Here is a 24,425-nt window from a genome sequence, read left to right on the forward strand (position 1 = left end):
TTAATGTGCGGCCTATCCGTTTCCATTTCCTTCTCTTAAATTGCGTTATTATGGGATCTTCGTTTGCAAACTTAGACTGGTTAAAAAGTTGGGAGATCTGAAGAAATATTGAAAAATTTTGTACAAAGTTTGAAAATTTGAAAACTAAGAAATTTAAGTCTGAAATCGCTGAAACACTGCAACTATGAAAATGAAAAATGAAGGCAATAGCAACACTATGACCAACGGAGAGGCCTAGAGAGACGTGAGAAATAAATTTTGTTGGTGGCACATTAAAGAATTGCTCTAGGAAGAGCAGTAGTTTCAGCTCCGTAGAAGAGCAATAGTTTCCAGTAGTGACGCTCCGTGATACACAAATAGTTCACCAAACGATCTTCTGAGCGCCAAATTCATCAGTTATCCTTCACAGAACCTCGTTGCTGAAATAATAGCCGAAAGTATATGAACTGGATTGCTGCAGTGCCAGATCAGGTTGTTGTTTGAACAACAATTAAACGTGAAGTTTACCCTTTCTGCATTAAAAAATATCAAACATTGATTTTTAATAGCATTTACAAAGAAAAAACAGCACTTGGCCCACCCTTTGATATTTAAAGTGATACCACAGGAAAAACATTTGAGCTCATGGAAGTGTGCTTGCCAGGTTGATAGGTGTTTCCCAAGTGATATCCCATATCATATGCGTGACGCAAAGGGGAATCTCATCCAAACTCTGTAATCATTTGTGCATGAATGTATGTATGTACATATATGTCTGCTCGTATGTGTCATGCGGCTGAATACCTGAATTGTGGTTAATTGAAATCTAATACAACGGCGTTCAAATGATGCAAAAAATATATTAATAATACATACATACATACATATGTGTGTATATAAGTAATAGAGCAAAGATTACCGTAATGTACGTATGTATGTAACATCAAATATCAATTTCCTATGCGTGCAATGAATTATTAGCCAATAAATTGCGGTTAAATGGAGAAAAATTGCATTTCATTGCTTTCCATTTTATTGGACTACTTCGTGATGATTATTTGGATTTTTATATGTAGACATTTAAAAAATACAAAAAATCAATCACCTCTTATCAAAAAATATGTTAAGCCGCTTATATTATATTATCGAAATTTTCAAACAAGTGCAAAAAGTAAACAGAGAGAAATACCTATAAAAATTGTGTTTGCTTGGAATCGTGGAGGTGAAAAAATAATCTTATCAGAAATTTATACATTTATGAAAATACTCTTCATATTTTATGGTTTATTTTTCTGCATTGCATATAAAACTTTGTTTATTTATTAATAAAAATTCTTAAGATTATCTTGTCGATAGTATACCACTCTAAGTTAGGACAATACCAACACAATAACATTTGTTTGTGTATATTGCATTTTATTTCTTTCATCGGCTCACAGCCAAAGTGATGCCGTGAAATTTTTAAAAATTTTTAAATAATGAAATTAACCGAAAATAAAACACATTTTTGGCAAAATTGATAAGCCAGTTGGTAACATAACATGTTTTTATTGAAAATCTAGTGGAAAAGAAAAACATTTTGAATATTTACGATTATTGTTGTAGAAAAAATAGAAAAAAAAAATAAAACACAAATTAAAAACGCAACGCACAGTCAAAATATCTATGGCAGTCCTAAAGCCATTGCATGTAGTTAATAGTAAATTTGGTAAATTAATATTTTAAAGGATCAAGAAAAGCTTGGAGCCTCTTTCACACCGATTCCACCAACTTCTTGGTGCATGCAGAAGTAATTTTTTTTCCATTCCTCTTATATGCCTTTTTGAGGTCGAATTGACTTCCAATTTTGTTTTGTCTTAGTTCATTCGGAGCTCACACTCGCCTGATTTCTGGATTGCGTGTCGTACTCATAAACCCACGTCCCCACTCCAGTAATGATGCAGTTGATGAATTTTGGGTCGGCTGTAGTCTTGGAAATCATGTCTTTGACGATATCAACACGGTCCCTTTTTTGGCTAAAATTCAAGTCCTTTGGGACCAACTTCGCAGCAAACCTGGACATAGCGACATTGCGGGAAACTGCGAGGCAGATTAGCTGGCCAGGCAAGAGACCTTTGAGGTAGAGGATTGGGATCTCCTCAACCACTTGCACTCTACTTATACTTCTGGGAACGCGTATGGATCGGAGGTGTTCGAGAGATCTTCCGATGATGACAAAAGCGCAGCCTCACAGAACCTTATTCACGAGACATGCGTGCCGCAAGACCTGCAATTACTTCGAGTCCGTTTTGCGTCAGCCGTATGTAGGATGAGGTGGAATTATCTCAGTTCCTTCTCCTTAACTGCCCTTCTCTCGCGGAACTAATATTTAGACATCTTGGTTCTTACTTCTTTCCTATCAAAAATCTCATGAACTTCATCAGAGTTCACGAAGCAGTTAACACAGCCCTAATTCGTAATGCACAAATTCAAAAAAGGATTTATGGAACATTCGAAGATATTTAAATATTTCATCTAATACTTTATATGCCTTCATTTCATTCCAGTCTAAATACCACCCTCCCATCCAACTCCGCTTCGCAGCAGCCACAGTATGCCGCAACGCGACGGCATTGGCATCATAAAAAAGCTGCGACGATCTGCCTCCGCCACCGACAACAATGTCAGCGAATTGCGTAAACGACGATCCAGCTCAGCGTTACTGGATCAAAATGGCATACCTATAGATCTGAATAAATTTCGAAAAGTTTTGGACAAAGACGATAATGGTAACAATGGGGAAAAGAAACAGAGATATCGGCGAACGCAGAGTGTTACGCGCGCCGAGGAGATACAAAGCAAAGAGGAGAAACAACGTAAAGAGCAGCCAGACAAACCGTAAGTTTATATTTTATATAACACAAAAGAACTTGCATTAGATATCGAAAGAATTAGTAGGGTATCTTTAGCAGAGGCAGCAGCGTGCGCCAATTAATTATACTATCAAAATATCAAATATTTCAGGAAAATTTAATTAAGAGATTTTCACCTTTTTTCTTTCTTTTAGTTGCCACCGGCCGCGCGACTCACTGTTTTCATGGAGTTCGGGATTTAGTAATTTCACGGGACTCGTCAACTGGGGCTTCCTGCTATTAACTATTGGGGGATTTCGACTGTGTTTAGAAAATCTTTTAAAGTAAGTCAAGGTTAAAAAAAAAATTCTACGTACGGCAAATAAATATATAACTTTATATTTTTATATTAACTTCGCAATTGGTTTGAGTAAGAATATTAACAAAAAACTACGTTTTGATCGTGAAATAAAATAGTTAAAGATACCTAATCTTTGCTTCTTAATTTTTAATCAATCCATATTAAATTTTCTTTTTACTTCAAATGGGAATTGAACTCCAGCTTATTAATCGTGCCTATGCCTTTCAATTATATCCTATGAGCTACACTAAAAAAATTTAAAAATTACGCATTAGTTACGAATTACGATTCATTGCTTTGATAAACTAAGCCTTCGTATTGGCTTTTAGTTCCAACGATGTGCGCTCTTTTTCAACTTTTCAGTATTAAAACATCAAAATGTTAAGGAAGACATTTTATCTCTGAATTCTTTTTCGGTTAAGGAGTTGTGCCTTTATTTAAGAAAATTTCTAACAAAAAAAAATCTCAACGTTGGAGGCGAAACATTTATAATAGTCAGAATGGTCATTTGCGGAAAAAAGTTGCCCGCCACAAATATGCCGAGAAGCATACAGCCGCATTCTGTATGACGAAACGACTATTCATTCTTGTGTTAATACTCGTACTGTTGTGAGTGATGGTGAACGAAAATGAACAGCTGAGTTACCAAATTCTATCATTCGTACGTTCGCTCGTTATAGTGCTCAAACTCACCAACGAAAACGTAAGCGCGTATCAGCTGGCACGATGAAACTAATGTGAGCCCCATGTAAATGAATCCTCACCACTGTTCCGTTCCATAGTATCGTAGATCGTTGTTTCATCGTGTCAGCTGATACGGGTATACGTTTACGTTGACGAGTGTGAACACCATTAGGCATACAGAATGCGGCTGTTGAGCTAAGCGCTATTTTTTTCAGTCATGTTCAAAGTGGTTTAGGTTAGGATAAATATGTAGCTGCCCAAACGAGGGCTCACTTCGACAAAGAATTAAATTATTAAAAGTTCAAAGTAACAGAGGTAAACATTGTCAATTTTTTATTTTTTCTTGCAGATATGGTATCAGAATAAATCCATTAGATTGGTATTTCTTTTTAAGTGGTAAAAATGAAGGACAAGAAGGACACGCTTCATTATTGTTGATTTTATGTAAGTATGATATGTATCTCTTTGTATGATAAAGGGGAATATTTGGAAAAGTCTTGGAAGAATTAGATATAAGTTCAAAACGTGATGGAAAGTTCTAAATGGGAACTTACAAAATTTAGTACTAATATAATCCAATAATTAAAATTTAGAGAGTAAAAATATTACCATGGCATGGTTTAATCGCTTCTTAGTGCCCAAAACGTAAGAATAAAATAATAATAATACAGTCTGTGTCAGAAGAAAAGAACCGGTTGTTTTCTTGTAATTGCGACTCGTAGTTTTGTACATTCTTTCATTTAAAAAAAATTTAAATACATACATATATATCTTTTATACTTCATGAATAATTACGGTTCCTTTTTTGTGACACAGACTGTATATCTGAAACTTAAGCATTTTTTAAGAAATTTTTAAATATTATTATTATACTGATAAATAAATCTGAGCTACCCTCGTAAATAATTTCTACGAAATTTGGGAAACCCAATAAAAGATAATTTAAACTCACATCCATTTCTACGAGAATATTTTTTAATCCAAATACATTAACATATAATTAATACAAATGTGCGTGCGAGGGTAACTAATTACATTGTGAGTTTGATAAAATAAAATTAAAAATGCGCAGTGCATATTTTGAAGTCTTTGTTACTTGTTTTGAATATTGAAGCTAATATTGAGGCTAGTAAAAAAATTTATAAATTCATAGAAAATATTTCGAAGTCTTTGTTACTTACACATATAAAATCTGTTATTGTATAGTGAAGCTAATATTGAAGTTTGCGTGCGAGGGTAACTAATTATATTGTGAGTCTAATAAAAAAATTCATCAATGCACAGGGCATATTTTGAAGTCTTTGTTAATTATAAAATCTTTAGTTATAAAATCTTTTGTTTGCTAATATCGAAGTTTTCTAATTTATTTAATAAAGGGTTTTCCAATAACAGGTGTTATTTTGAATACCCCGCGATTTCGGTAAATGTCACTTTGGAAGCTGTAATTTTTTGATATTTGACAAATAGAAACTACGCCATTTATAAAAATGGAACGATGAACGCTTAAACAACGCATTGAAGTTATTAAAACTCACTAAAAAAATGGTGAAAATTTGGCAGAGGCGGTTCGTAAAGCTCGAACATTTTGGTTCATCGTGAAGCACCTTGTCGGACCGCAACACGGAAATTGGTGGAAAAATTCGAGCTGTTGGGACAAGTTAGTCATGTGAAGAATAAAACCCGTGCACTTCGTTCAAGAACAGCCGAAAATATTGCTGTTGTAGTCGAAAGTGTTGAAGAAAACCCAGGTTTGTCCATTCCTCGTCGATCTTTGGAATTAGGCATTCCACAAACTTCATTACACCGTATTTTGCGTAAAGATTTGGGTCTTAAGGCTTATAATGTCCAGTTAACACAAGAACTCAAGCCGGCCGATCATCAACAACGTCGTGTCTTTGCTGATTGGGTCGTTGAAATGCAAGAAAATGATCCGAAATTCCATCGAAAAATCATCTTGAGTGATGAGGCCCATTTCCACCTCGGTGGCTTCGTCAACAAGCCAAATTGATCTGGGGCTCAGAAAATCCAAGAGTTTTTGTTGAAAAGCCTCTGTATCCTCAACGTGTGACTGTTTGGTGCGGTTTATAGTCCGGCGGAGTCATTGGACTTTACTTTTTCGAAAATTAACGATTTTTTATGGCCGTAATTGGATGGTATTGATCTGGACAACATTTATTTTCAACAAGACGGCGCTACGTGCCACACAAGCAACGAAACGTTTGATCTTATATCAAAATAACACCTCCTATTGGAAAACCCTTTATATTTCCATTCATTCATTCAATAAAATCCTCTTTATAAAATGAATATAATGGCAGTGATTTGTACTACTATTTAATAAAATTATTTCTCTGAATCAATTACAGTAATCATTATACAAAAAAGACAGGATTACAATTAAAAAAAAATTATATTTAAAAATTACGTTAGCTGCAATCATTCATTGAGCAATATGTTAATTTCTTTCGATTTTTCTTAAGTTTTGAGTGGCACTGCAATCATAATTATTCGGTAATCGGGAACCTAATCACGCATTCTGATTCCTTTTCACAAATTAATTTCTTTTTTTTTTTTTCTCGCTAATATAAAACTTTATAGTTTTAGTTTTTTACTTGTATAGTTATTCAATAACTATAAACAACACAAATGACGTTAAAATGACAAAATAAAGTGAGGTTATAGTCAGAAATGCAAAACTTTTCAGTGAAAATGTCCGCTAGCTCCCGACAGCACATAGGGTTGCTGAGGCTCACAATGTAAACAGTGACCCTCGTACGCTACATACGCATATACATATGTCATTTGTAAATAACATTTATTTATAGACTCCTTTGTGCACATCTCGATTTGTCTGATGGTGGAAAAGGGTTTGGCAATGGTGAGTAAGCAATTTTCTTTATTGACGCAATATTATGTACATACGGTATGTATGTATATATGTATGTCCATACTTATGTAAATATTTATTCATATCGCGGGTAAAGTGCAACAAGATATTGTATTTTTATATTGTATTTATTATTTGTTTTAATCCCAATATGAAGCTCGTTTGAAGAGTCCGTGCAAAGTCAGGGAGATGGCACTTCGGGCGCGTATCGAGATTATGTTTAGTTACTAGCATCTCTTGGAAGAACACACACCAAGTTTCAGCCAGATCAGTCTATTTCTTTGGATTTGACATTCGTTTGAACCGTGGAAATCGAGAGATTTTCAAAAAATGGACGAAAAAGAATTTCATGTGGTCCTTTTCTATCACGAAAACGCACCAGCTCACGTCTCAGCAGCTGTGGTCGCCTAATTAATGGAAATAGGGTTTCAACTCGTTTCACATCCACTCTATTCTCCAGTCTTCAATACCTCGGACTACACTTTTTGTGCACCAATTTGAAGAAATTGCTGGCGGGAACATTTTTTTATTGAAACGAGGACGTGATTGCAGAAACGAATGGCTATTTTTCAGACTGGGCAAATCCTATTACTCGGAAGGGATCAACAAACTAGAACAACATTGGATGAACTGTATAAGCCTAAAAGCAAACTATGTCGAAAAATGAAAAAGGTTTACCACAAACAGTTAAGTAGTTCTTATTTTTGCACGGACTTTTCAAACGGCCCTCATACTACACTGTCCCAGTGGATATTGAGGAAGTGCATAACCATTTCTATTTACAGCATATTTTATTAAATCTATCAGATGCAGACAGTCAACTTTAAAGTCTAAATTTAAAGTTTTTTTTTAAGTAAAACTTCTTAGGCGTCGATGGACGAGCGAGAATAGAGAGTAAAATTTCAAGGCCATGCAATGTTTTGAGTATTTTCGTTCCGCGAGATAGAAAAAAGATATAACGTAGAGGAAAGGGGGAGAGAGGGCTATACCTTATATATATCTTAGATACACTTTAGGCTCTTTTTCGTGAGTTTTTCCTTGTGGTTGCTAATTTCTAGTGAGAAATAACACTGCCTACTTTTTGGCGCTTGTTTGTTGGTGCAAACTTGTAGGAAATATATTTTTGGTGACTACTTTTTACCGTTATATTTTCTTGGTGCGGGTAATAAACGCTCAGAGTAGTTTCCGTTGTTGCCACGGTTTGTGTCCGGCGTTTACCTACACCGGTCGACCCTTCTCCATTTTTTGTAAATTTTGTCTATTTGTATTCTCTGCAAATGTTGTAAATTTATTTAGATATATATTCTTTATCCCTCTCTCTCCCTCATTCTCTTTCGGGTCTCTCCTTCTTTCTTTGTCTGCCTTGAAAGTCTCACTTCTGTCATGTGTACTATGCTACACGCACTTTTTTTATTTATATGTATATATTTTTTTTTTTACTTAGTTTTTTTACATAATATATATAAATTGTTTTAAATCTTTACAAAAGCATAGTGCATTCTAAATATAATAAAACCAAAACAACCAAACACAAAAATTTAACAAATTTCAAATTTTGGTAACCAGTGTAGCATTCCAAAATGTCGGAAACGTCACTGCTTTTATATCCGGCCAAGGGCAGTAATTTTAACAGCATTTCCAAAAAGTGTATGGAGAAAACTTAGGACCATTTTTTCAGTGGTAAGGTTAAGGCAGAAGTACCTAAAGAAAACCATATAAGGGTTTTCTAATAAAACAGAGTGATTGTTAAACATTTTCTGCGGAAAAAGTATGGCGAACATGGAGAAAAATCCTCAAGTAGCCTTTATACACTGACAACCAAAAGAAAACATTGGTTTCGAAAAAAGTACAACCCAAGAGACTGGGAAAAGATGCTATGGTCAGATGATACTCAAAAAAAATCGCTTGATGTCAAACTGCGGTTTATGGACTTGACAAAGCACAAGTACGGAAAAATGCAGCCTCGTTATGTTAAGCAACCAACAGATTAATGGTAGGTAGGAAGAACAATTCAGGCCAATCAATTCGGAAATTTTGCAACACTAAGCTAAATAAGCTACGCATTCTCCAGACCTTAACCTCATCGAACACTTGTGGTGTATCTTAAAATCGAACGCGGCGATGCAAGTATGAACTTTTATAAAATTCGATTTCAGTAGAATTATGTGAAAGTCTTCGTAGCAAGAATGCTTACGCTGAAAAAACCAATTAGAGATGAGAGGGAGGGGCACACGAAGTATTGATATGACTATAAGTCTGTTCCATGATGGAATGAATAATGAGATGGCGTCTGTCGTGGTACCGTTACTTTGATATTGAGTGGCGTCATATTGGCACCAGTATGGCCAGATTACCATTATTGGTGTTCTTCTCCTTCCAGCAGTCAAATTTCCCTCTCGCTACTGCAGTGTTGCCTAGCTTTGGATATAAAACGCGCTTAAATGCCCATTTAAAGAAAATAAAATACCAAATTTCTATTGAGTTATTAAAGAACTTTGTATGCGTGACAAATTGTTATTAAATGTGCTTTTTTTTTAAATAAATGTGTTAGGGTTATGTGCAATTTAATTGATGAGTTTTTTGTTAAGAGAACGACATTTCGGTTTATTTGAGGTTATATAACAAGATAAGGTACTCTTTTTGTAAAAATGTCGTTATGGTTTCTTAAGTATTTTTGCTTATTTTTATTATGAACACACCTCTTGATTCCCTATGTCCCACTAAGGATTGAGGGCCGGAAGAAACGATTAAACCTCTATGGTTTCAATTCCCATTCAGTAAATTCCAAGCTTTTTAAAATGTGTAAAAAGGTTTTCAATGTTAAGAAAAATTGAGAGAAGAAGATTTAATATTCTTGTATAACCTTAAAAGGAGCAACAAATTAAATTTGCACGTTCAAAATATCAAATTTTATAAGAAGCAAGAAAGTTGCATTAGCACTAAAATCTACTCAGAGTGACCTTTTTTTACCCTTATTTTGTTTAATAATACAGTTATTTTTTTCACTTACAGTTTCGGTAGCTTTAAATTAAAAAAAAGGAACAAAGACCGAACTTAAAAATTTACGCATTTTGGGTTTAAAAAAGCACTACATTTATTGCGAAGAGCAAATGGTTGGCAACACTGCACAACTCAGCTAATATGACATCACTCACTCTTTGATGGGCGCAATTTTGTTTCTATCATTCTTGGATATGACTATAGGTCTGTTCATGTAAAAATTATGTAGTAACTTATTTTCTGAAAATTCGCTCTCCAAGAGAAAAATATCAAAAAAGGTACATGAACGCAAAACCACTAAAAATTTGCAAGTTTCACGAACAGCTAATTAAATTGGTGGCGGGGAAAAATTACAGAAATTAAAAATTTGTTCAGTGGCCTACCTCGTATTAAAATTAAAAAAAAATAAACCAAATAAAGTGCAAAATAATGAGCATAGCATTACATGATTTTTTTTTTTTGTTCACAATAATTTGTGCCATTTCCTCATCGCTGTCAGATGTATTGTTGTCTCACAGCTTTCTTCATATTTTGTGGTTCAAAAGTGCATATGCACTTATAAATTCTATCTAAAATATATTTGCTTACAGTCTCCATTTTAATCACCATTAGGGATCAGCTGTTTTTCTCACATGCATATTCTTCTAAGTACAAAATTATACAGTAAAAACTTGCAGCTTCCCCTCAAAATCAAATGTAATTTTGCTCTCTCACCTTCCCCTACTTTGCAAGTTTTTTGCATATATGAACACCAAAGCTTAATAATTTGTAACAATTCTATGTGATGAAGTGTTAAGCCATAGATGACGTTAAGCTATGAAGCGTGTTTTTGTTAAAATTATTGCACTCATTTAGGAGATTCAGAAATCAAACGATAATTTTCTAAACTTCTTCACTAAGTACGCCATTTTAATGGCGAAACCAAAATCTTAACTTCTGCTCTCTTCATCTGGCTTTTTAAAGGAGTCCCGCAGCCCATTCACCAACCTTATAATTGGTGGGTTTCAAAAATAGCCTACGCCTCGCATTTTATGGTTGTCATTCTCTTTGAATATTAAGTGAGCACGCGCTTACCTTTTCCATCTCGCATGTATGATACCTGGCGTGTTAGAATTTTGATGGACTTGTACAAAAGTGGTCTCCAAATTGGATGCATTTCTTGTTAGCGCGCGTTACTGCAGATTTTGTTTCTCTTTTTTCGTTTACACTAGCATTGAGAGTTGATAAATTTTGCAGATTTTTCGTTTTTATTTATTTTTGGCTTTTTGTATAGAATTTTGTTGTTTGCCGAAAATTTTTATTAATTTTTCGAATGTTTTGTTATTGAAATTTAAATGGAAACAATATTTCTGGGAAAAATAATCCGCTTCAATTATGCCAAATTGGCATTGCCAGCCAAGTAGTTGAAGTTTATTTCAGAGATTTGTCAAAAATATATCCAAAATAATCCTAAGCGGCAAAGGTAGAAAACGCTTCGAATGTTTATTATGTCGCTGTGTGTGACCTTCAGCTGTACAATTAGTGTCCCTTACACAGCTACGTTTAATTCCGCATGGATCGCATATTTGTTGTTGATTAAAAACGCACATTTTAAGATTTATTATTTATAGTTTAGCAGAAAAATTATGACAAAAAAGTGACAATATTTTGTGTTTAAACAGTACACTTAAACAATGAAGCATAACAAAAAAAGGCAAATGTGTGCGTCTATCACGCCAAAGGCGATTGCGAGCGCATGCGTGTGTGTGTGTATGTATAAAAAGGTTAATAGTTTATGCAGGTTCTTCAAGTGTCATGCTACAACTTAACTTTATATTAACAATCGTTGTTCTACTTCACACTTCTCTAAACTATACGCACACCCGCCTGATCGCAGTACTTTTGCAGCGCCTGCTTGTGGTTATCGCCGATGGTGGCCACCAATGTGGGCACTTCACCTGGGCGTGTTTGGGCCAACTTTGCCAAGGACTCTGCCAAATATTTGCGCCCATCTGTGATTTCGGCAAGAAAATCTTGAGATTTCGGTTGCGCGTAGCTGAGCTGTGAGAAAGCTGCCTGATAGCCGGGCGCATCGTCCACCTCCACGAAATGATCGCCATCCAGCGTGGTTTGATCAGGTGGCAGCTCGAAGAGTTCAACAAGAGCTTGCAGTAACGGTGACCAGCGTTGTACATAGGGTGGTGCCAGCATTGATGGGCATTCAGTGAGTATTTTTGCAATGCCGACAGTTACAATTTTACGATCCATCTCCGATGAGACCTTCCCCATATCCGGTATGAAGACACGATCGATAACCATGCCGAACATATTCTCCTGTATTTGATCGATTAGCTGCACTAGAGCGGGTGCGCCCATCTTGGCGGTGCAGTAGCATAGGAAAACTATGATGCCACGCACATATTTAGTGGTCTTCGAGAGTGATAAACGCTGAAAGAGTAATGCGAAAATTTGGCGCATATTAGGTTGCAGTTCATCGATGGGATAGTAGGCGAGCAGGTTTTGCATAAGATAGAAGCCCTCGTGATCGTTCGATTTAGAAGCTATCATCTTCTGGAAAATACCCAAAACAGCGTTCTGCAAAAAGTTAAAGATTTAATTTTATTTATTTTATTATTAACGTGGAGAATGTAGAATTGCATTACCAATTTGCCCAGCGCGTTTATCTGCGCAGAGCCCTGCCTGATAAATGCGGTTATGAGCCGTATAAGCGGCGTAACATTCCCTGGACGATCCCATAAAGCCGGTACCAAGAGGCAAGGGAAGAGCGCCCAGTATGGCTCTGGTATCGAACCACTTCCTTCGCGTATTTCCAGCAACAACGAAAGCATTTGGAAAACGTATGGCATGAATTCCAAAATATCTTGTTGCAAAATGCCTTGGAAAACGGGGAAGAGTGCTTCTTCGAAGGAACTAACGGCTGCAGGTTCTGTTTTGCAAACAATTCTACAAAACAGGCAAATAATTTACAAACAAGTTTAGATAGCGAAACCAGTTTAGTACTCACTTCACGGCCAATGAGAGTGTTTCGAAGAGATAATGATTGAAATGTGGACGCGATGGATTTTTGGCAACCAAATTGAGAATTTCGGTTAGGCGTGGCAAAGCCACAGCCATATACGGCATGGTAGCTTCTTGCAGAGTAGAAAAACTACGCATAATTGCTGCAAATGGGTATACAGTTAGTCTAGTACCATTTTAATTAACTTTATCCACAAACCTTTCATCACATATTCGTTTTCACTGGAGCCGGGCAATGACAACGTTCCAAAGAGGCTGCCGAGCAAATCCTTTGTAAAAGGCGCCAAATGCTCTGCGCTAATCACCAACTGCTGATTGCTATCACGCATTACAAGTAATTTTTCTATACCACAAGCCGCATAGCTGTGCACAACAACGCTCTCTGCCGGCAAATGGCGTATCAAGTGTGGAATGCAGGCGAGCAAAGTCTGTGGACCCAAGAGACTGCGAAAAACCATGATAAATTTAATGCCCGCAGACTTTAAGACAGGCAGCTCATTAACTGTAAATTATTCATATTTTTCAAATATAGTTAGGAACAAAATCACAAATTAACTCACTATTTGGACGCTCCAGTTCGGGCACAATGTGTTGGGCACAAAATTGTGGCAGCGGCACCAATTCGGAAGCATGTGTTATGCCATGTTTCTGTGTGCCGCCTCGTGAAGCCAGCGAAGTTACCAAATAAATGGCTGTGTCCTTAGCGCGCCAGTTAGCCGCTGGATTCTCTTTATACTTGGCTAGCAATATTTCCAAATATTGTCCGAATATCGCAAATATTTTTGCCTCGAAATTTTGACTTAGCGTCTTTACGAGATCACATGCCGCACGACGGCGTGTATCAATATCAGAGCCTTCAATATCGCGCCGTATATATTCTTCGGGACTATCTTCGAATAATTCCTCATCCGATTGACGGAAATCCAAGTTGGGTATAACCACTTTCTCACAAATATTGGCAAGTATTTCAGGGTTTTCGAATATTTTGCGATAATGATTGCGCTCAGCCACTACAGACAAAAATTGCAAAGCATTTGAAACCAACTGTAAGGGAAGTGACGTTTAGTAGAAGCAAACAATAAGAACATGCACATTTTTATACACACCGCATCATATTTAGTTTGATTTCCAGTCTTCATCAACAATTCCCACACAGCCGTCACAAATGTTTCCATATACGGGCCGAACTCCTCGTCGTATTTCTGTGCATACAAACCAATATTCTCACAGATTTGCGAACGTAAATGTTCTAGAACACCCGCATCTTCATCCTCGCCCGTATGTAGGCATGGCACATCAACAGTCAACAACTCGTGGAATGCCTTCATCCATGTGGGCATATTATCTTCAAAGAACTCCGGTAAATCTTGTGAATTCAGCGAGAAGAATACCTTGCACACTAACACCAGCGAGCCATAAATGACTTTCAGCGCTTCAGTATTGTTCTCATGTACTTTGGCCAGCTGCATTGTGGCGAGCAACAAATCGGTCAGCGGCTTGGCCATGCGGTCTAAAACCAATTTAATTTCTTCCCATAAGCTCTGTGATTTGAATTCGTAACGATAACGTTTGAAAAGTGAGTGCGCCGTTTGCAAAACGCCATTAATCACATTAAAATCGCCCGTGGCGAATTTTTCCACCATCTCATCGATGAGCTGTGGCCATTTCTTTGGGAAGTCATGCTTGCCTATTATACTGACCGCATCGCTCAATTGTTTTTGTAATGCTGCCGGTGAACGCAACATCAGCGTAATAATAAGCGTTTTAATAGTATTGCGGTCGGGTTGGCATATTTTATCTATGCCATCTGTGTCCTATTTCGAAGATAGAGGTAGAAAACTAATATTTTATTTCATTTTTAAAAACTTACTTCATGTGCTGCCCAATTCCGTTTCACATAATTCTTAAATGCAATGGCACCGGCTACGCGTATTGTCATGTCCACTTCTTGCTTGTCAATGAGATTCAATAAAAGCACTGCATAATTGCGTTGTGTCTCAATTGTCTCTAATATTTTTTCAGCTGTAACAAAAGCATTTATTACAAACTACAAATAAGTAGAATTCCAAGGATAATATTTGCTACTGAAACGCACCTGGTCGCCGCACATTGGGATCTGGACTAAGCGTCTGTTGCAAATAATTTGCCAATTGCTGTAAATTCGTGTCATTTATATCCATATTTATTTATTATATTTGTTGCACCAACTATTAAAAATCTTATTCCCACTTAATTAAGTGTATTTTTATGACAAATTTCCTTCAATTTCACCAGATAACACAATAAAATTTACAAATGGCGAGACTTGAAAATCTCACAATCAAAAACGGCACTCAAAGAATGAGCTGAATGAAAGAAAAACACGAACAATGTGAAATGAGTACTTCTCTGCGAAAACCGTTGCTCTTTCTAGTTCGCTTTATCACCATTCGTCTTATTTGACCGCACATGAACTTAGCTGCGGTTACTGTTTGCTACGTTATTGATGGTATCTCGTTAATAGAGATGTAGACGGGACTGCACAGTGCATGAAACTCACAACATAAGTGGAGAAATGGCTATTATAGAACGACTATGTGTTAATAGGTTTTGAATTTTATTTTAAATAGTTTTTTTTTCCAAAGAGAAGACAACTAATATAAATGTAATAGGTTTTTAGGCAACATACTTTGAAATGGGGCAAAACCAACTTATATTTAAATAGTTTATATATTTTTCAATACATTTCTTAATATGCTACTGAAGCATCGATAACTGAAATCAAGTGAGCTTATCACTGTTGATTCCTATTTGAAAAGAGGTATTGGACAAATATATATATAATTGACGCTTACACTCTTTGCTTTTGTGTTTCCTCTTATTTATGGTATGAGTCTTGATATCTTTCCACAAATGGAGCGACCCACAGTTTTACAACCTCTATAAACAGCAGAAAATCGTTCTTATAGTTATAATACTCGCAGATTTTTAACATTTCTTGCCGAGCAGCGACTGCTATTAGAAAAACTTGTTCTACCATTGGGGGTATCTTGACTAGGCATTGTCGAATGATGATCACTTACCAATAAATTCGGCCACAGCGACCGCTTGTAAATAGTATTGTTGAATATCCAACTTCTTAGATTGAAATTTTCAGACAGGTAATTTCATGTCTTTACAATTAATCAGACTATTCACTAGGCCGGGTCGATTTGTGGGGAGGAAAAAAAATCGCCCATTGCTCTGTGAAAATCATATTCTAGGGATCAAAATAAGAAACTTTGCCGAAGGAACCATACCTCTAAAACGAATTCTGATGTCCCCCAATTTGGGTCGAACTTTTTAGTTTCTTTTCTAAAACTCACTTAAATTCATTTTTTCATTTACATATGTTCTGACTAAATAAATTTCTTAAGAGAAAAAATAGATATTATTATAAATAAATAATAAATATTATTATAAACAAATAAAAATAAAGAAAAAACATAGCCATTTAGCTGATTTTTTCATGTAAAGGCCAAAAATGGTGATATTTTGAAATTGGGGGACATCCGAATTCGTATTAGAGGTATGGTTCCTTCGGCGAAGTTTCTTATTTTGATCCCTAGAATACGATTTTCATGAGCGATTTTTAAATCGACCCGCCCTACTATTCACTAATATAATACACTTAAAAAGGATCAAAATTTATTTATAGCCAAGCTAAGCATATAATCTGTGATCTTACGATAGTGTAGTTTTAATAGGAAAGAAGAAGTTTCTTTAGCCGCTGCAAGAGACTCTTGCATATACTAGAGGTCGATTAGTGCCAATCGAAGAAGCCTCTTAGGCTTGAAAATTACAGCTTTCAACAGAAAATTCCAATAATATTACAATCTTCTAACCTTTACTTCCTTAAATAGGGTGTTTGGCTGAAAGAATTTAAATATTTAGAAATTTTGAGGTTGTATAAGAGCATGTAAGCAAATATCAATAGTTAAAACAATTTTCTCAATTTCACTAATATTTATGTATACTATTAAATTTCCTCATATTCTGTTTACAGGAAATCCTCTCAGAGTCCTTTGGAATGTTCGTCCAAGTGGCCAATATAATATTGGTTATTTTCTTACCTGTGGTCATAATACATCTAAAGGGCGAAGCATTCAGTTTAAGTAATAAAAAACAAATGGAGGACTAAAATACGTATCTGACTATTAACACTGATCTCTATTGCAGTTGGCGCATCCACTGTATGTACAATTTATTCTCTACTTTTCCTGAAGTTATGGAGCTATGTGCAAACGAATATGTGGTGCCGTCAGACCTATTACCTTAAGCAATACAACCCGCGTGAGCGACGCCCAAGTATAACAGTAGCTGAGTTGCGTAAGTTTCTTCTTCCTTAATATAATATTTTATGAGTAATATTATATAATATTGATTTTATGTTTGTAAATCTTGCAGGAAATGGTTTCATTGATGATGAAGTCGACGAGGATATACCTAAGCTAGTACAATATCCAGACAATCTTTGCTATAAGGACTTATTCTACTTTCTACTTGCTCCAACCTTATGCTATGAGCTAAACTTCCCTAGAACGACACGTGTACGCAAACGTTTCTTGTTGAAACGCCTGTTAGAGGTACTTTTCGGCTTTAATGTTATCATGGCTCTATACCAACAATGGATTATACCATCAGTGCGCAATTCACTTATACCTTTCTCGAATATGGAAATCGGTTTAGCCACTGAGAGGCTACTTAAATTGGCGGTAAGTGGTTTGGTGGCTTGTGAAATTTAAAACTTAATATAAAAATATATTTCCATTCTTATTTCGTGTAGTTACCTAATCACTTAGTTTGGCTGTGCTTCTTCTACTTGCTATTCCATTCATTTCTGAATGCGGTAGGTGAATTATTACATTTCGCGGATCGCAATTTCTATAGTGATTGGTGGAATGCCAATAATATTGATACGTTCTGGCGCACATGGAATATGCCGGTGCATAGGTAAAAAAAAATTAACAATATGAAAAAACTTATTTTTACAACTTTCAACTAATCATGTTTAGATGGTGTGTGAGACATCTGTACGTACCCGTGGTAAAAATGGGCTACTCTTCCCCGCAAGCATCAACTATTGTTTTCCTTATAAGCGCCTTCTTCCATGAATACTTGGTAAAAAGCGTTCAATTGTATTTTTCTCTCTATTTGTTCTTATTTTATATTTTTACTAATGTTTATATGTGTATGTATATCTCTCCCAAGGTATCCATTCCGCTTCAAACCCACAAGATATGGGCTTTCCTCGGCATGATGGCTCAAATACCGCTTTCGGCGATATCAAAATCAATTGAACGTAAAATGGGACCACGCATGGGCAACATCGTTGTGTGGGCATCGATAATATTGGGGCAACCGCTTTGTATAATGATGTATTACCACGACTATGTTGTGACACACTACCATGATTCTTTAAATAGTACCGTTTATACTGAGGCCTAGATAATACTACATTTACTTTATTATTTTATAGGAAAGCAAATAGAACCGAGTACTTAGAATGCAGTAGATGCAAAGTTGTTAGGATGGTAGCACACGGGAAGGCAGACAATGCTTTTTTAGGCAAAATAATAAAAACGAACTTTAGAAACAAATTATTATTATAATTTGTAATTTTTATAACTCAAAAATGCATCATATAAGTGGTGTTTTTTTATTAAAGTTTGCTACTGAACAAAGAAAACGATAAATTGTATCTACTTTTTAGAATTTTAGACATAAACTGAATTGTTTTGCATTTAAAGTAATTTTTGATTGTTAAGTTACACTGCATGCCTTAAAATAAAATACATACCAATATAGTAGTTGGTTTAAGTTTTGTAAATAAATACAATCGAAATAAAATAAAAAAATGAAGATTGATAAATTAAGTAATCTACAGATCGTTTTAATACCGAACCAGGCAGAGGAAGTAAGTTGTTATAATAAAGAAATCATTACGCCCAAAGCTAATATTACTTTTGGCCAAGGTTATTATAATTTCGTTCACATAACGGTTGAATGTAACAGCATAAAGGAAATATAGGGTTTTCCAATAACAGGTGTTAGAGGTGAATAGATTGCGCTATCGAGAAGTGATTAACGATTTTTTATGTCCGGAATTGGATGGTATTGATCTGGACAACGTTTATTTTCAACAAGACGGCGCTAGGTGCCACACAAGCAACGAAACCTTTGATTTTTTACGGGAAAAGTTTCCGGACCGTATTATCTCTCGAAGAGGTAATCACAATTGGCCACCGAGATCTTGTGATTTAACACCTTGTGACTTTTTTCTTTGGGATCACGTGAAAGAAAAGGTCTACGCCAGCAGCCCAGGGTCGATTCAAGATCTCAAAGACGGAATTCGTGAGGCTATCGAGGACATAGAGCAGCCGCTTTGCAATTCAGTTATGGAAAATTTCATGAAATGGATATTGTCCTGTAAGCGTGGTCCTGGTGGTCATTTGCCTGATGTTATTTTCCACTATTATCGACATACCTTCCTCTTTATAATGAAATAAACGTGCGATCATTTATATTAATATAAAAAACAGAATTTTTCTTTGAATATCGAAATAACACCTCTCATTAAAAATCCTTTATATGGTTGGGGAAAAAGAAATCCATTATTTTCTCGGTGGACTGCTGTAGAGATCGATATGTCGTTAAGTATTGATCAAACAATTTAAAATTTACACTCGTTGTCAAAGTGACATTACACACTAAAAAAATGCGTTTGCTGTTTTTTGTTTGTTAGTCAGTTGTGAGTTACAGGTGTTATCAATGGAAGAGAAAGGGAAAATTCGGTACATTTTATAGAATTTCTTTGATAAAGGCGAAAATACAAACCAGACCGCTGAAATTGTGAATGGTGTTTATTATGCCGATACTGTAATAGGTTTCGTCGATTCCGTTCAGGCATTTTTGATGTTAAAAAAGGCTATAATGTCGCTAAAATCACAGAAATAATCGAAGTTGACCGGCATGTTAGTAATCGTAGCATCGCCCAGGAGCTAAAGATCGACCATAAAATAGTTTAAATCATTTGCGCAATTTTACGGAAAAGATAATGGATTTCTTTTTCCCTACGCTAATATATACGTTCGGCCGCCGTAGCCGAATGGGTTGGTGCGTGACTACCATTCGGAATTCACAGAGAGAACGTTGGTTCGAATCTCGGTGAAAACATCAAAATTAAGAAAAACATTTTTCTAATAGCGGTCGCCCCTCGGCAGGCAATGGCAAACCTCCGAGTGTATTTCTGCCATGAAAAAGCTCCTCATAAAAATATCTGCCGTTCGGAGTCGGCTTGAAACTGTAGGTCCCTCCATTTGTGGAACAACATTAAGAAGCACACCACAAATAAGAGGAGGAGCTCGGCCAAACACCCAAAAAGGGTGTACGTGCCAATTATATATATATATATATATATAATATATACATACATTATACACTAAAATGCTCAGAATGATGCAAGGAGTCGATTTAGGTATATCTGTCCGCACGTCAGTTAGGCGAAATCGAGGAACGACCAGACCCGTCTCCTACATAACGGTAATTTTCAAAAAAATAAAAAAAAAACGTTATATTTCTATCATAAATGAAGGAACAATGTTGCACTAGCTGAAAAAAATTTGCTTATCCCTTCTAGCATTAATTTTAGCATCAAATTTTGAACATCACTATCCCTATTGCAGTATATATATGTATATGTATGTACAAATGTTAGGGCATCACGTGTACTGGCGAACATACATATACATATTTAAATGCATGCATATGTAGATGAGAACTTTTTTTGCATTTGTTTGGCAGGCATTCGACCGTTTGGCTAATGATATGTGAAACTTGTAAGTGAAAGATTCACCCAAGTTAAAACGTATCGGTAATATATGTATGTATGTACAAACGTAATATATTTCTAGACGCATAATTATTCTTGTCCTAATATTAAAATACAAGTATATATTTCTTAATACACAAAACCAGATACTGCCGTTGTTGCATTTTCAGTGTTACTACCCGCTGCTCCGAATTTTTGCAAGGGTACAATCGACACCTTTAGATCACGATTGGATGGTTTTCGTAATTCGATGGCAGCATGTTTTAGCTGTAAGCTGCTTTCTGGATTTGAACCCATCGTAAGTTGTGCGCTTTCCTTTTCAAAAAGTGTGGCCATAGCTTCGAGTAGTTCGACAAAGCCAATAGACAGAGCGGCACGCCGTATGCGATTTAATTCCTTAAAGAAATGCTGCGTCTTTTCTGGCATTTTCTTAGCATGGCGCAGCACTTTTTGTACGTCAGACTGCAGACTAACCTGTTTAATCCACACCACACAACTTTGTGAATATGAACGCTTATCGGCTTTAACCGGGAACGCACTTGTTTCCCCAGGCATTAGATCTTCAACAAATCCTAATAGTTGCAGATCACCCAACCAAGGAATAACATTATTTCCCGGCGGTAAGATGTTTAGCATTAAATTCGACTTTTTCTTACTATCAGCATAGGAATATAAAAAGCCGTACCAATTATCATTTAGTAAGACTAATGCCGCTAAGTTTTCCACTTTCATAGCGCCATGCAATAATACGCACATTGACTCCTTCTCTGCAGCACTAGTTACTGTGCCGCTATTAGATTTACTGAGATTTGCCTCGGCATCCTCACTGCTCTCATCACCGTCTTTAACTTCTTTTGTGTAGAAATCGCGGATATCCTGTTCCAGTTTTTCATACTCATAATTTGGCTGGTTTACATCTAAAACGGGTTTAGTATTAACGCTTGCATTTCCGCTTGATGAAGATTTTGATGAACCGGATTTCTCAGACGAACGTCTTGTTGGCTTTTCCCGGTCTACTTTTGGAATGACTAAATGACGACTTAGAGAAGCCGGAGAACCAATCTCAGAAAGCGACAAATAACCGCTTACTTCGATTTTCTGAGCTATCTTTAACTCGTTTTTTACACCACCTTCAGTTTTATATAGCGCCGGTGGGGGCCAAATTAGTACGGGGCATTCCAAACGGAAGTAACCACCAACTTTTAATATCACTTCATAAGGTTTAAAATTAGTCTCACAAACGCGCTCAATTAGCTCGAACATAGCAGTGCGACCTAACTCACTCTTATGGGTTGAATGAGTTGTCGTGGTTGCCATTGACGTGCCAGCACTAGTATTAGCTGCGGATTTGCTTGTATCGTTTGCATTTTCCGTCGCTTCAACTGCATCTTTTGGAGATTTCGGCATGTAAAGCTGACCTATGCAAAAAGAAATGAGATTCCATGCATAAGCAAGAAGTTTATTTACGCACAAAATTTCTCAAATATACAAACCTTTCAAACCAGTGAAGTCAATAAGCTGCTGATATAAAAGTATTGCACGTGTGAAGTAATAATCATTATGAACACCCATGCAAACAAAATTCAACTTCACTGCTTTCAGCTGCGTAATCCAATCAAATGCAGCATCATTTTCCTTGTCCACGTAACTTTTAAAGAACTCTTTAAGTGCCGTGCTGCCAAAACTAACGAAAAATATTAATATTTTTGTGATTCATCTCATCCAAATCTAATTTTATTGTACTTACCCCAAACCACAGTCCGTGAATACGACAACTTGACAGTAGTTTTGTGTGCCCCAGTTAGTAGACAAAATACTGGCCACATTTTTTAACATACTTATGAGACATAGTTTGTCGCCAGGTTCCACCTTTTTAACCGCCTGGCGAATTACATCGTAATCCCGAGTAAAGTCAACTTTTACCTCTAAAGTCGATGAATAGGTAATGAGTGAAACATATTCCAATTTCGATGTAGCCGACAAATGTTCCAGCAGTTGTGAGATTCCTTTCAGCGCCAGCTGGTGATAAGTGAGTGAATTTTCTTCGCTGCGCCCCGGAATCTGCCGTTGCATTGACAAAGACACTGTACAGCAAAGAAAAATTAAACTTTTGTAGATGTTATAAATTGTTTATGCTAACCATCCAATGCAATAATCGTAGGCATTCTGACTTCTTGACAATTTTTACGAAGACACTTGTCACGAAGCTACAGGTTAACAATCCGAGCGCAACTTTAATTATACAGCAAAATAATTTTGGAGTTTAATAATTTAAACTTCAGATTCTAAAGAAATTTGAACAATTATTTAGACTTCGACTCTAAAGTGTATTCTACCGGTAATCAAACACAAGGTGCATTTATAAATTTTGTTTTTATACTACCCGCTATCACCTTGTATGAATTCGCTCTATAAAACAGCTGTTTTTAAAGCATTGTAGCAGAGTTATCGAACTTGTGCGAATAGTCTATAGTTGCGCTTATAAATTAGGGTACAAAAATAAATTAAGCTTTTCTCTTTCAGTTTCTTCAAATATTTAATTGGGAAGAAAGTAATTTTATTCTAGCTGAAAATTTTATTATTGATGATCTGGAAACTAGATCCAATGAAGTCGGAGTCAACAACAGGTTTGCACCACTTCCGGCTACGTGTTTCCTAATTTTTTTTAACAATTTAAGGTGACTCTACAGTTTAGCCACTTTTGCTGCACGCACGAAAAAATGTGTCGTTATCTTGCTCATGCGTCGTTACCTTGCTTGAACTGCAAGCGAAAGCGCGGAACGAACGACAAAGAGCACAATCGGCCCCCGCATTCGGCAACGTTCGACATCTGGCTCTCTCCTACTTGAGTGAGCATATATATGTATGTATATGCGCATATGTACATATATAAATTCACATATTTGTATTTGCATATGCCTTCTTCCTGTGTGCATGGTAATGAACCATTTCTTTGTTGAGAAAAGGCCGATGATAGGAAATGAAAGGGGGTGTTTCGAGTGTAATGTGTCTTGAAAAAGTCAAATCGATGATGTTGCCTCTTAGTGTTGTTGACTTATTAACGTCTGATGCACAATCGCAATTGATCATATCTTTCATGAATTTGATAAATGTTTCGTCATTTTTCACGTTTGTGTAAATGTAACTTGATCAATTCCATTGCGATTCCATTTACCTCCTTCTCTATATCCATGCAAAATATCTATCAAACAAATAAAATTAAAATTTTGTTTTGAAAATTGCAACCATTACATCAGTATTTTCTTATGACGTTGTCACGTTAAACTATCGTCAGTAAACCGACTTTACAGACAACCTCTTTTCTGCTAAAACGACGCTTCTCAATCCCAAAATTAATATTCAAGTGGCGGAAAAAAGATTCTGCAAGTAGTTTAATTATTATCAATGAAGGCTCTGAATATATTAAGTGCACATTTTTCGTCCCACATCTCCACTTTCTACTAAATGTGTCTTAACATCATCGAATTTCTGTTTTGTATTTGTCTAGTTCTCTTGTGGGTACTTTAAGAAATGCAGTAAGACAGATATGTGTTAATAGTGAAATTCGGAAGAAAAACTGTAGTCCAACCGACAATTATATTTTACAGAAGAAATTTTTAGAAGTTTATTAGTTTCCACAAAATATTTTTTAAGTTAGTAGTTGGCTTAGCTTACATTTAGCAAATTAAAAGCTGAAACATAACAGACGACGGCGCTAACAGTTGAATACGTTGTGTTACAAGCCCCATCTAAAAGAACGGGCAACAAATAAACGAAACCCTAGATTGCTTTTAAGAAACCAGCATCGTAGAAAGC

At 36.0% G+C, this 24,425-nt stretch overlaps 3 protein-coding genes across 3 annotated transcripts in view; 1 reads left to right on the plus strand and 2 right to left on the minus strand.

Moving 5' to 3' along the window:
- LOC128864920 (diacylglycerol O-acyltransferase 1) overlaps positions 1-18,658 on the plus strand; it is a 54,284-nt gene extending 35,626 nt beyond the window's left edge. Inside the window, exons 2-11 of the mRNA XM_054104686.1 lie at positions 2,526-2,856; positions 3,026-3,154; positions 4,205-4,299; positions 6,681-6,733; positions 16,785-16,893; positions 16,958-17,107; positions 17,186-17,493; positions 17,565-17,731; positions 17,794-17,899; positions 17,990-18,658. Coding sequence (XP_053960661.1) covers positions 2,573-2,856; positions 3,026-3,154; positions 4,205-4,299; positions 6,681-6,733; positions 16,785-16,893; positions 16,958-17,107; positions 17,186-17,493; positions 17,565-17,731; positions 17,794-17,899; positions 17,990-18,226 — 1,638 coding nt within the window. The 5' untranslated portion in view covers positions 2,526-2,572 and the 3' untranslated portion in view covers positions 18,227-18,658. The remainder of the gene's footprint in view (positions 1-2,525; positions 2,857-3,025; positions 3,155-4,204; positions 4,300-6,680; positions 6,734-16,784; positions 16,894-16,957; positions 17,108-17,185; positions 17,494-17,564; positions 17,732-17,793; positions 17,900-17,989) is intronic.
- On the minus strand, positions 11,322-15,166 carry LOC128864917 (exportin-2). Its single transcript, XM_054104684.1, has 8 exons — positions 14,856-15,166; positions 14,631-14,782; positions 13,867-14,574; positions 13,321-13,804; positions 12,960-13,262; positions 12,747-12,903; positions 12,385-12,685; positions 11,322-12,316 (listed from the first exon to the last, which is right to left on the minus strand). The coding sequence occupies exons 1-8, from the start codon at positions 14,938-14,940 to the stop codon at positions 11,588-11,590; spliced, it is 2,919 nt and encodes a 972-aa protein (XP_053960659.1). The 5' UTR covers positions 14,941-15,166; the 3' UTR covers positions 11,322-11,587.
- Positions 18,659-20,661: 2,003 nt separating the features above from the next.
- On the minus strand, positions 20,662-22,986 carry LOC128864918 (integrator complex subunit 14). Its single transcript, XM_054104685.1, has 4 exons — positions 22,750-22,986; positions 22,357-22,693; positions 22,103-22,293; positions 20,662-22,027 (listed from the first exon to the last, which is right to left on the minus strand). The coding sequence occupies exons 1-4, from the start codon at positions 22,772-22,774 to the stop codon at positions 20,739-20,741; spliced, it is 1,842 nt and encodes a 613-aa protein (XP_053960660.1). The 5' UTR covers positions 22,775-22,986; the 3' UTR covers positions 20,662-20,738.
- Positions 22,987-24,425: the final 1,439 nt, after the last annotated feature.

Source organism: Anastrepha ludens, chromosome 5 (assembly GCF_028408465.1).
Source record: "Anastrepha ludens isolate Willacy chromosome 5, idAnaLude1.1, whole genome shotgun sequence".
Lineage (NCBI taxonomy): Eukaryota > Metazoa > Arthropoda > Insecta > Diptera > Tephritidae > Anastrepha > Anastrepha ludens.